General features: G+C 36.9%; 1 protein-coding gene, 1 long non-coding RNA gene and 1 other non-coding gene across 4 annotated transcripts; 1 reads left to right on the top strand and 2 right to left on the bottom strand.

Annotated features, from left to right (window-relative positions):
* Positions 1-225: 225 nt before the first annotated feature.
* Positions 226-12,291, bottom strand: LOC147754418 (uncharacterized). The gene is made up of 3 exons (XR_015317536.1): positions 12,240-12,291; positions 10,230-10,410; positions 226-1,454 (listed from the first exon to the last, which is right to left on the bottom strand). It is a non-coding gene; the product is annotated as an uncharacterized LOC147754418 (long non-coding RNA).
* TRNAN-GUU (transfer RNA asparagine (anticodon GUU)) lies at positions 2,469-2,542 on the bottom strand. Its single transcript has one exon. It is a non-coding gene; the product is annotated as a tRNA-Asn (tRNA).
* Positions 4,226-6,310, top strand: LOC111253995 (U6 snRNA-associated Sm-like protein LSm6). 2 transcript variants are annotated; one of them, XM_022814379.2, is made up of 4 exons: positions 4,226-4,382; positions 4,954-5,102; positions 5,424-5,515; positions 6,148-6,310. In XM_022814379.2, exons 2-4 carry the CDS (start codon positions 4,990-4,992, stop codon positions 6,180-6,182), a joined length of 240 nt encoding a protein of 79 aa, XP_022670114.1. In that variant the 5' UTR covers positions 4,226-4,382; positions 4,954-4,989; the 3' UTR covers positions 6,183-6,310. The 2 variants fall into 2 exon arrangements, with proteins under 2 accessions (XP_022670114.1, XP_022670112.1); XM_022814377.2 differs by having other exon boundaries at positions 4,229-4,382; positions 4,945-5,102.
* Positions 12,292-13,200: the final 909 nt, after the last annotated feature.

Here is a 13,200-nt window from a genome sequence, read left to right as displayed (position 1 = left end):
ATCACCGTTGCATCTTTAGTAGGGCAAAAAACTGACGTCAGCAGATGGCCGTTCTAACAAACAAACCAACAACAATAACAAAAACAAATAAAATACGCTAATTCTAGTAGCAAATCGAACACAAAACACATGCTCATGGTCTGCATGAAGGGGAAGGCTAGTATAGTGAATATCGATATTGATGATTATATGTGTAATGGCGAAAACTACCACATTTCCTCTAAAGATATACTTCCAGATCTTTTATTAGCGCATAACAACTGCATACGTGTGTATATAGGTGGTGTACACTCGCTGTATGGTAGAATTCAACTAGTGCGTTGAAGACAGGTAAAGTTATCTAATGTTTTTGTAGCTCCCATTTACTAGTACGCACATCGCATTGAGCTGTACAACCTCCATGAATTGTTCTCGCTTGTCTATGATACTAGGCTGGCAACGATGGGACTCTGTACTCTAAAAGATAAAATCAACAGTAATAACGGGAACTGTTATGGTAACAAAGCAGCTTAATCTGTGTCACTAATCGTTTGTCTGTTCATTTGTATGGTGTCTTTCTCAACAATCAACCCTCCATTTAATGCTCTTGTCACGCATGAACAAATAATAACTTTCATGCTAAGCAATAAATTCGCGTGTCGATTTTAATCAATATTTGACAATGATATTTCTAATCTGCTGCCGCAAGCCGTATTAACACGCTTTGTGAAAGGACTTTCTTCCTTATCATTTTCGCCTCCCGCCGGATCAGTGCTGAAATCCGCACATACTCGATCCGTATCTTTGCGAGGGTTGCCATGCGGAACTGTGTTGCTCCATTTAATCACTTATCGGTCAGGTCTGTGGCACAGACTGTGGAAGATTTCCGCTTGAATCATACGTAGAAGCTTCGCCTTCGGAAAGCAGCCCAACAAGGATTTACATGGTTAAGGTGTGTCACACCATTTATTTATCCATTGCGTCATTTTTACCTTTTTCCTTCATCTGTACCTAGCGAAGGCAGGTACCAACTGGACAGTAGTAATTTAATACTATAAAACACGCTTTGTTTCAAAATGTTCAGCTAATTTTTTCATGCAATTAAAGTTACCGTTGTACAAACACTAGAGCTGACCGAATCGATACAAGCTCAAAAAAAGATTAGTCATAAAAATGCGAGAAACATAAGATTAGAAACAAATGTTGAGTAATAGTGAGCCGTTTGAACACTTTGTGGCAAGATAAAAATCGTACAATATATAGGGGTTAGATTGACTGGGTTTTTGCTTTTCGTTGAATCCACGTTGATGGTCAATATTAGTTATAGAAGCTGAGGCGTTGGAGCAACGGTTGTCCTACTACAAAATTTAGCCAGACAGCGGTTCACGTCAACGTATTCCGCATCGATGTCCGTCGACAATTTTCAGTTTTCGTTAGCGACCATTCACCCTGCTGGTTGAATATCATGTACACATCTGAAATACAACCAAAGAAGAAAGATCATATGCTTGATTTCGTCAGATAGATTTACAAATCATATACATTTTCGGAGCTTGAAAAGCTAGAAAATTTTATACTTTAGATGCAGGTGGAGAAGGATTGATTTCTTGTTGAACCTGTAACAAATCAGTTCAAATATGTTCCATTAATGTTCAATAATGCATGGGCATGCTAATGATGATACGCACTAACATTTGAAGTCGCTTATATTTTTCATGTCTAAACGTGGTTTATAATGATAATAAGAAAGTTATATTTAAAATATTTGTCTACAAGCAGTAACTAGTTATATACGATTGCTATAATAGTAATTTATTTTCCCGAGGCGCAGAAAAATAAGCTCACGTAAACTTCACTCTCTGCACTCCAACCTGTGCTATACTACAATGTATCACAGACGAGAGGTTTTGTACTTTTTACCTCTAAGCACCAGCTCAATTTATTATTTACCTTCACTAATTAATATTTGTTTTGTCAACATACGCACGGATATACACGTAAATTAGACAAATCGATGTACGATTATTTCATTCCCCAAGCAATAAATGCACAATCGTTAGGTTTTGTGAAGAACTATGAATCATTATGGCTACTGGTATTGGCGATGTACGTAGTAAATTGGGCATAATCTCATTAATATATCAATGTACAAATAAAGCCAAAATGTTTATATAGAGCCTTAACGCGTCTTCTACTTTACATTTGTTCACTTCTCTCCGAAATTACTGCTTTTCAATCAGTGTCTGTGTTTTATATTTGAGCTGTAGTTTAAACTTTCACTATTGGCTTTGTGCATAAGGTAAGCACAGCACTTTCGACAGGCTGGCATGAATTGGGAAGCCCCCGGCTGAAGGAGACTAGAAATCATTGCTTTGAACGCTAACGACAGATGTAAAGTACTTCATTTGTGCAAATTAAATAATAAACGGTAAGCATTCCACTTAAAAAAAGTAGAGGTAGAACATGTTGCCTATTTAGGTACACTACTTCGTCCCCGGGTGGGATCGAACCACCAACCTTTCGGTTAACAGCCGAACGCGCTAGCCGATTGCGCCACGGAGACATCGATATAAGGACTAAACTTTCAGCACGGCCAAATAGCTTAGGGTGATTTTTGATGTGAAAAAAGTGGATTTGATGATATCTTTCATTAATCTGCTTCTGATGGATTAGCACGAAACAAACGCTTCTTTGTAATTCCTCATCAGTGGTGTACTCTTTGATGATGATTTATTAGGCGAGTGCTAAGTTCGGTGAAGATCGAGAAATTATTTAAGAGAAAGGAATTACAATAATTATACAAATGAACACATCTTAATAACAGTTTTGATTGCTTGTAGGAAATATTGTTTTGTTTTAAAAGTGTAGTGGTGTATGTCGCCTTAATAAATATTTTAAATGATAAATCTGTTAGTTGTAGTGCGTTAAAGAAACTTACGGTTACGTTATTTTAGTCTGACTACTAATGAGGAGATACGTATTACATACTGAAGAGAGGACCTAAAGTTCCAAAAAGTCAGGATTGACTCAATGGGTCTGTATGAAGCACACGTCAGAGCTATGAATAAGTAGCCATTTTAACTAAGCGAAGCAATCACCCATGAAAACATACTCACCGCATCTGGGTAGGACGAAGAAATAAAATCTACCATCCATCGTTTGAATACATGTAGTCAGAGGCTTCCATAAATTAGTTTGACTTCACGGTCCATCTTATCAAATATTGCTCTTTGAGAGCATAGACGAGATATTCGAGACATAAAGTTTATACCCCGTAAGCAACATTTTTTTTCTAAATTTTCCTTTGGGACAAAGTTTTTATACGACAAAGAGCTGTCAATGCCATTCAAACCCCCAGTTTACTAGCTGATTGACATATTTATCAATTAACGACAAAAGGAAGATAAATAGGCAGAAGTTCTCCACGGTTATGCACGTATGCTCAACGAAGATCCTACCAGTCGAATGTTTCAGGTTGGATACTTTCAATGCCCAGTTCACACGACAACTAACTGTAAAGACCAGCAATCGTACACTACGCAATAGCGCGATAACATTATTAGAAGTCACTCCGTAATAACTACTGTGAAAAGTAATTAAATGGGCGATCCTGACACGACAAAGCTATTCGTTCAAATTATCGGAACCTCGACAGTTCGTGTACACCATCTATTCTTAACTCTTTCATCTTTCATTGACACAAAAATTTGATTTCATTGCCTACAACAAACACCTCTATAAGGTACCTTTCGACTAGCCTTGATTATTAGGAACAGGGTTATTAAAATTGGAAACGATGATGTCTACTGGCTAAAAACGTATATACGTTTTGCTTTTTCCGTGTTCTTAATAATCTGTTAATATCTTAATTAGTTATCCTCTTGTGTCATACTAATACAATGACTACGGCGAAGAAAAAAGCAAAAGAGTACCCATGCAAAAAGTATACAATATGATATTCATTTTTCATTCATTTTCACAGAAACTTCAAGAGTGCCTAAATTGCAGTTCCATCAGCAAAGCAACATTCGTGTTGTGCTATATAAACGCTTTGAGTTATACATGCAGCTCTTAGGCTAGATGACGAAAATCGCTTTTACTTCACTCATCTAAAATTGTCCAGTAAACCAAATGTAGTCAATACATTTCGACTAGTTTAATTATGCATTATTATATATGCATTATGTTTAATTATTAGTTCCCGCCAGAAGATTTAAATGACCTCACTCGCCCCTTTCTCATATTGTATTCTATTTCTTTTGCTGTCTGCTAAGTATTTGTCAATAGAACGAAAGAGAGGAAATTGTTTTTCCGGAACTTATTATAATCGATAGACATTAAAGCGTGAATTACTCTAGGTGTCTATTCTGAAGGTTGAGCGTTTCCAGGCACTTTTCATAGAGGTAAAGATGCTAATCGTAAACACCAAATATTTGTTGAAGCTCTCGTACATAGGCAATCTATTAAGCTCCGCGCTGCCTTGCCTTGTGGTGATAGTCCTCAGTGATATACTAAACATATAAAATTCCATATTTAATGACAATTGTGTAGATAATGGTGACTACTATCGTGCGTTGTACTCTTGACTTGCAAATTGCTGGTCTTGAACCGATGGTGATAAAAGTCTGTCTACGATAAATGTTTCGTGTAAACCTCTTATACGGTGTGGACGGGAGGGCAAATTTCAGGCTAACTTGAGAATTTGTAAAATACTTATTATTATTATTTGAAAAATTCACAAGTTTAAGTTTCACAACTTGCATGTCTGCGGTAATACCGTTGATAACTATTTCGTATGTAACATGTTTTTACGGTGCATGTCTTCTAATACTAAAAAAATATGAGTATTTCCGGTTGATCTCTTTAGGAACACAGATACGAATATAATATTTAAGCCTGCCAAAAATTATATTTAGTAATATAGGGCAAGTAATAGCCAGTAACTGTTTAATAATAACTATAAAGTCATTCTAGGAAGTTCAGTCCGTTAAAATTGCCCAGAAGACAATCATGAGTCGCAAAACTTCGACATCAGACTTTCTGAAACAACTTGTAGGTCGTCCCGTTGTTGTAAAGCTCAACAACGGACTCGACTACCGAGGTGTTCTCTCGTGCCTAGATGGGTAAGTCTATTTAAAGTGTAAGTTCTAGTTGGTAAACATTTACATTCTTTTCCTTGGCACAAAACGGCTTATAAGCCTTTTAGCAAAGAGATGCATTCTACGGTCAGAGCAGTTACGTGTAATATCTGTATCTGTAACATTTTAAATTCACTCCTTTCGGGCACTTTAGACGGTTTAGGAATTCCGATTCGGAATTTTACTAATCTACATATGTACAGAACTAGTACTAATCGTGATGATCTCTTGAGCTAGCTTGTTGTTATACTATCCACATTTCACGTGTATTATAGCTGAATAATGCTGGTTATTAAATAATTTCAGGTATATGAACATTGCACTGGAGCAAACAGAAGAATATGTCAATGGACAACTCAAAAACAAGTATGGAGACGCCTTCATCCGCGGGAACAATGGTGCGTTTAATTTTCTAGGAAAGATTATATTTGAAAAAATCTCTTTCACGCGTGGTCCAGTATCATATATTTTATATATGATACTGTACCACGCGTGATATATATATATATATATCCTAATGTTATATATACGTATATATAACATTAGGAATAATATTTATGTATAATATTCGAATTTTTCATTTCCCATTATTGCACAGACAACAGGTGTATTATATGGCATAGCTCGGAACAGTGATCTCCAGTCTCACAGATACTGTTACTTTAACCATTAAAATGAGGCCGTGGATACCTTCGCTAATTGCTGATTGGACTGTTTTTATGTGATTCCCATTTTTTTTACTATTCCAATGTATTTCAGTTTTTGCTACAGCTTTGCTACATTGTCTGCGGCAGTATGGTTTATAGTACAATTGATAAATCTTACTGAATAAAATAGTCAATAAACAACACAAGATAAACAGTGCATTATTGTAGACCGGATACCTGTAGTCAAAAGACTTCCTTGCGAGCTCTATTTGAAACTACATCTGTGTATTGTTGATTTCTAAAACAATCACTTGTTGTCCCGTCTTATTGGTAACCTGGATTAACGTTTTTTCGTTACTTTCATTGGTTAATATTATTTGCAGTTTTGTATATCAGTACGGTGAAGCGCCGCGTATGAGGACTTTCGCGAGACGCGATCTCAGCATCATCATGTAATCATCCATCGGCTTCAGTCCATATGTATATGTATTCATTCATATGTTTTTCTAAACAATACATTGTTTGTATATCTAATTATTTACAGAACGCATCTTTATTTATTTAACGTGCAAGACCAAAGTTCAACAAAAAAAATGGTTAGTTCTTTGAGAATGGCACAATAGCATATACTTAGTCCACAAGACTACGGTATGCAGCACGTCTACTTCATTTATTGCTAGTACCAGTATCAAAACAAATAATAGTTGTTTAACGGCTGACTCCTTTTTTTTTAATATCATATACGTACATATTCAGCCTTTGTAAAAAGTTATAGATCTCAAACGACTACAACAATTGGAACTCTACATCATGAATTCGTAATGACATCTAAAACAAACGTCCAAAGATCTCTGTCACAGGCTAAAGACTTTGCTGTCTCACAAAGGCTCTCTCATTCTCAAAAGAGAGGAGGCTGTTCCACGGAATATACTTTTTTTCAGTCTACAGGGTCTCTTTTTAGGTCTTGCTGTTTAACGGGATTTCTGTCTTAGACTGTACAGGATAACTTGGGAATTTCTGTCAGTATTGTCCTTGTTGAGGTGCGCTATCAAATCCATTTCTTTCAAAAGCTGTGTTATTACGTGTCTGTTCAAAAGACAGTAACGTGCTTCTGTAGGCGTAGGAAATATTATGCTGATTTAGGAAAGTAAGCATTTTACCATAGCTGCCTTTTTTTTATCGAAACAATGTTAGTAGGCTGATACTCGCGATTAGACTTCGCGAGATAGACTCTAGCAAAAAATCCGAACTAGTCTTTTGTTGAAGGCGATTTTATCCTAAATTACATTGGAAAGATAAACATACGAATTATCTCCCTATGGCTTGGGCTGTATTCATTCGCGCCAGTCAAAAAGGACTGGGTTAATCACGCAACTCAGTCAAAAATGATCGCGTCACGCAAACATCTGCCTTACAGGAGTAAAAACCAGAGACAATTACCCCTTGAAATAGTTGGTGTTAGGTCTATGTAGTAATTCCGCGCAAAATATTATGTGATCAATTATGCAAAAAAGCTATTCCTAATTATACTTACTTGGAAATGCTTAATCTAAAGGGAAATGGAAAAAGAGTTGTACGAAACACACAGTCGTCCGTCCTAATTATGACCACCACATGCTTATAGATACAACATAAGGGTATAAAATACACATCACTTTGATTAAGTATTAATGTGTGGACGTTTTGTTAGGATCGGAAATCGCAATGATCCATAAAGATTTCGAAGGGTTTAGAATACAATGTGTTCCAAAAGTTTAAGACGTCCAGAAAATTCAATGATTTTGATGACTATGAAGAAATATCGTAATGGTTATTTGGCATACGGAATATGGTCAAAAATATGATTTTGACTGATATTATTATATTCAAATATGACTGAATATAATTTGTGCAAATATATTTGTGTATTATCATGCGTTTTTGTTAGGTATGGAAAACCATATGAACGCTGGTAAATGAAAGGTCAGCGCCGAATATACTTCTGAAAGAATTATTAGTAAGTATTGGCTAAAAAAGCTGGAATGTTTCTAGTTAGAAGTAAAATATATCGAATGACACTGGTTTCAGAATTCCTTGTCTTACCGCAGAAACAACTTAAGAAATTGGATTCCGTTAGTCACACCTTTCGCAATCACCTTTCGTGAAGTTTGCTTATTGTCCAAGTGGAACAGATAAGTTTGGCGAAACGAAATATTGCAGGTTTTATTTCAACATGAATTAACAACAAAGTATCCAGCATATCAGGATGCAGGATCTTTAAAACAACACAGTTTAGTGTGCAATACTCGAATCGAGCTTTTATACGATTACCTGTACTAAAACAGGTACCGTTTCAGCTTTGGTTAGCTTCGTGTTTTAAAAAGCGCATATGAAAGTATTTGTAAGTCTTTCCCCACAAGATTGATACCTTATGTCAGTCTTAACTCCTAGACGTGCCGTAGGACATCCTTTTGCGCTGTTGCCTACTTTCATTTTTCATCCAAACTACCTACCTGCTATGCTAGCCCAACCGTTCTACTGCTTCCCGTGGGGCCCTTTGCCCCTATATTTACCGATTATTATCATCTTAAACTCGATTCAACTTCGATCTTGGTTGCTTAATCGTATACAATGTACGATAGTTTATAGTATCAAGGGTAAGCTTGTGTACAAAGTCATTTACATAACATGTTTCCTTTTATTTGGATGGATTCGGGATGTGGCAGCGCGTCATACCGTTCTACTTATTATTACTTACCTCGCCGCAATGTTTGGCGCCGCGGACTTTATGCAGCCCGCCTGGAGTCTGTATTTGTCGCTGACCTACTAACTGGCTATGAAATATAGAACGCAATGATCACAGGTTTTGATATTTTAAAGCGACAAGATGGCGTTACCTAACGTTAGTAATGCAAGTCTGCGACTTCGGGCAGATATCGAAGTCATGGCAATCTTTCGCATTTTCAAGCTCCGTCTGTCGGCAAAGCGCAGCACATTCAGGAGCCAGTTCACCTTTGCCTTTTGAATTACTGCTATTTCATAAGATGGTTTCACCGGGAAGATGCTCAAACTGGTTTAGGTATTTGATGCTGAAAATGTTACACTTGGATGCGTCATCCGCGATAGCCTTAATCTATTATGGGTCAAATTCTGTGGTCTGATGAATCATTAACGAGCGAAATACGCAGTTGCCTTTTGTTCGTACTAAAACAAAAACGGAATGAGGCACAGGATGCCGTTTTGTACGCGATGTACTCACTGTATCCTCGCCAATAGAGCTTATGTTGCTTATGTCCTACAATAAGATGTCCTTGTAACGAGATAATATGTTATAAAATGGCTGACGTTTTTACAATGAATGGGTTTACATATGTGCACTGTGATTAAAGAGTAAACTTGTAAAAGCAACATGTTCATGGGACATGGCAGGGCATTTTCGAGCAAGTTAATGCTTTTCTTTGCTGCTTTCCGATACTATAACTGGGTTGTGATTAATATGAAAAGTCATATAATGGGCAGTACTACATTCAGTACACTTTTATCTTGAGTTGCTCTAGGTCAGGATGATATTGAATTCTGTACCTGCACGGACCCCAGTAGGTGTCATAGAGTCGTTTCAGATTGTAGCTGAGGCTCGGTGTGCTTATTTAGGCAATTATATATACGAGTAGTATTAATAAATGAGCCGCATAATTGTTTGTATCGTTGCATGAACTACCCAAATATTATCATCAGCTTTTGTAATCAGAGCGTGGATCTCTTTGGCACTAAAGATAGGAAAGTCCATCGTGGACAACTGAAACATTAATCTGAAATCCATGACAGAATGGCGCGCCGCGTTATTGACATTGTAAGCAACCTTTTCCAGGCCCTTGTAGGCCAATTTTCCGACTGTCTCCCATTATACGCAATGTGACGAACGCACAACAACGATCATGGAAACAAAGGAAACTTAAAGGACATTATATCTCGTCATTCTTGCTATAAACTGCTTATAATGATGTCCAAATACATATTTTTAAACCCCAACGCAAGCTAGATTGAAGTCAAAAATGCCTGCCGTATACGCTAAGTGGAATAAATTAAGACGAACGTCTATAATATTTAACAAATGTAAAACACTTCAAACTTACCTGCAAACTTCTAAATTAATTAAATCGCTATTAGATCAATCAGAATATGCCGAAGTAACATAGAGAATATATTTGACTTGGTATTGTAACTAAACGTCTACTACTATTTTAAATATAGTTTACACAGGAAAGTGTGTCAGAACCACTGTTCGCACTATGGTATGGCCGCATTAACAGCGAACATACAGTGACGTCCATATGGCAAGATACACGGTCCGGTAAAAGCAGGATCAGATCGCACTTAGCTCAGTAAAGAGCTTCCTTTTCTCTTAACACATTTTAATCATTTGGATCCCTTATTCTCTTTCGTAGGCAGTGCACGCATTCCGACGATTCCCGTCAAATTTCCCTACCTTTTAGCATCATTACTAGCCACAATATTTATCGCACGGTAGGAAAGTCGAGCATCGAACGTCTGCTTCTTCGGTGTAGGATTTGGCACAACTTTCAGCATTACGCGAACGTTTGCTGTTTTTTTTGGTGCTGAGAATATTTGTTTGAGCATTCGGTAAAAGATGTTAAATATTCTGGCGCCTGAAAAAGCATAAGCGTAGTAATTATTCGTTGCTCATCATGTGTGTCAAGTTGAGATTACGGAGGTTTTGGAAAAAGGTTAAAAAATTAAGTGAAAGCAAGATACTCGATTTCGATGTTATGCCGTCATGATAAAACTATTTATGTATGCACGCAAGCCGTCGAAGCAGTCGAAATCACAGCTACATCAGAAGCAATAATAGAATAACCTAAATTATGTTACTATTATCTTATCGTATTTTTAGTGTTATATCTCGCACTTACTTTGAGATATGCAAGCCATCAAGGCGAGATTTGACCTAGTCTAAGAAGCCCGCTCTATTTGTCCGTGTGTCATTTACGAGGTTCTCAATGGCGTCCGAAGCTCAACAAGCTGAATTGTGTCTTTCTAATAAAAATTATTTCACGCAGCATACGTAGAAATGTTATATAGGTTTTTTGAAAACAAATAAAAAAAACTTCCTTGGCTAAACAAAGTGCTCGTTTGTCCATTTTTAGATTCAGCTTGTCGTGATAAACCTAAATGAATATAATACCAGTTTAATTTTGGCAGAGATCAAAGAAATGTTATGAATAATTCTTACAATAATAATAAAACCTTGAAAAGCCATAATCACTATATTTAATTGCAGTGTAAAGATCGTTTAAATTTTTTCGTCTATAGAGATGTAGTTTGGAACATGGAGCAATTTAAACTCTAGTCATCATTACATCGTTGACACACATGGATGGCTGTTAAACAATTTTCTGTTCAGGGCCTTCAGGAAAGTCTACAAGGATTGATGCTTCTGACAAAAAGTTATACAACAGTATATTTAACGATCTTTAGCATAGAAAACTCGTAGCACTATAATCTGTATATTTCTATAAGGTTCACTCCTCTCTTTGGAACGGGTGCCGAGAACTCCTAAAGACTGTCCGATTCTGGCAGATTGAATTCAAACTTCCGTATTGTTAAAAAATGCTTGGGATTGGATCACGCATACCTCGGTGAAAAAAATTGGTGTTGGTAAATGGGTTCTACTATTGCAAGGCTTCTGTCCCATCAAAGAGTAAGCATTCAAAAATAAATAAAGCTCACGCTAATAAATGTCTTTCATTATATAAAATATCCAAACAAGATAGCCACTATTACACCATGTCACACAAAAAAGGCCAATCCTCGTAGGGTTAGAATTCTCTTAGTTGTAGGAATGGTTTATAACCCTAGCTGAATTCCAGTCCATATATCATGCCTCGGCAAAAAATTAGTTAGTGGTGGTGCACATTTCTTTTGATAGGATACTGTTGTAATAGTTCCGCAGCAACATTACATGCATATCACCATTCGACTACTTTTAATATATTTCGTCAATTGTTCGTGTTCTTTTGTCCAATAATAACGTAGCATTACCGAGTAAGTACTTTCGAAGACAGCTGCGACTCATCGCAACTCGCCTGGACAGTCTTTAGTGTTGAAGTTCTTCCTAAACTGATCGATGTCAATCGTTGAATAGCATTTGGATTCTACTTCAGAAATGTGTTTAATTTTTAATTCTATTTGCAAAGGAACCTAAGCTTTAAACACGCTGTTCAGTGAAACGTTAACATATGTTTTGCTATAGAATAGAAGCGGGACATTCGCTACCTTATTCGGGCCATCGGTCACTTCCTAGACATTTATAGGACGCCCTTCAGTCTCAGTTAAAACATGAAACGTAGAAAAAAAATAGGATAGAAATCTTCGCGCTGTGAAGTGATTATTTCTCTATGGTTGTAGATGGTAAAAAAACAAAAAATATTGTGCTGCCTGACTTGTCTTGATCTTGAATGTAATACACGTTACTTACTGCCAGTGCTCCGACAACGTAGACGCCTAGATGCCAAGGTCAAGTCATTGGATGTCTTGTGTGTCCGCTTGATCGTTGGCTTTAATATATATGTACAGCGTGCTCCGTTTGGAGCCGTCTGTTTCTTGTTTACTTTTGTTAACGCCTTGGCTATTTCTACTGTGTAAACAAATTCTCTTTAGTTACCTCTTCAGTATAGCATCAACGACTCGCCCTTATAAAAAGGTCCGGATGGGGAGGGTCTTACTGGATTAATTTGGGCATTTTTTAGCAAAATGATGAGTTGTAAGATCAATCATAGGCCCTGTTAAGCGTTTACCGGCAACGGAATTCAATTAGCGATGTCTGCATATTCATAGTTACCATGGCAGTTCACGAGGCGAACTTTTTATCTTATGCATCCCTCCGCCAGTCTCAATGCATTAAGGAAAGCCAGTTTTTTCGAGAATTAAAGAACAAAACTTATCATGGCGGAAAACGATATGAACAAGGATCGGCTATTATCCAGTAGTCCATAGATTAAAAGTTCTTTGCAGATTAGAAAAAAATTATTTCGGAAAAGTTAGTGGTTTGGGGTTCAAAATGTTAGAACGGTAAAGAGTAATTGTACTGAATAAAGATGACCGTCAGAAATAACAGTCCTAACCTACGCAAAACAGTTCTTTAAGATATCTGGTTTATCTATATATATCCCCCATTGGAAGCGAACATGCAAGACAATGAAGCACGCTCGCGTTAAGCATTACTTCGTCATCAAAAGCGACCGAAAGAGAGATCTTCGATACTTTAAACAGTTCGGTTTGGCGGGGATTTTTAGGCAGCTAAAAACCATTGTCGAAAGGAAGCTGAAAGTGAATCAATACTGATAGAAATATAATATATTATTAATAATATTATTTTACAGGCCTGTGCACTCATTAAAAACGATTACGACTGCGTTATTATATATGATACACCGTGT

Source organism: Varroa destructor, unplaced genomic scaffold, assembly GCF_002443255.2.
Source record: "Varroa destructor unplaced genomic scaffold, Vdes_3.0 BEIS01000007.1, whole genome shotgun sequence".
Taxonomy (NCBI): Eukaryota; Metazoa; Arthropoda; class Arachnida; order Mesostigmata; family Varroidae; genus Varroa; species Varroa destructor.
Note: the sequence above shows the minus strand (reverse complement) of the source record. Positions and strands in the feature narration are given on the sequence as shown.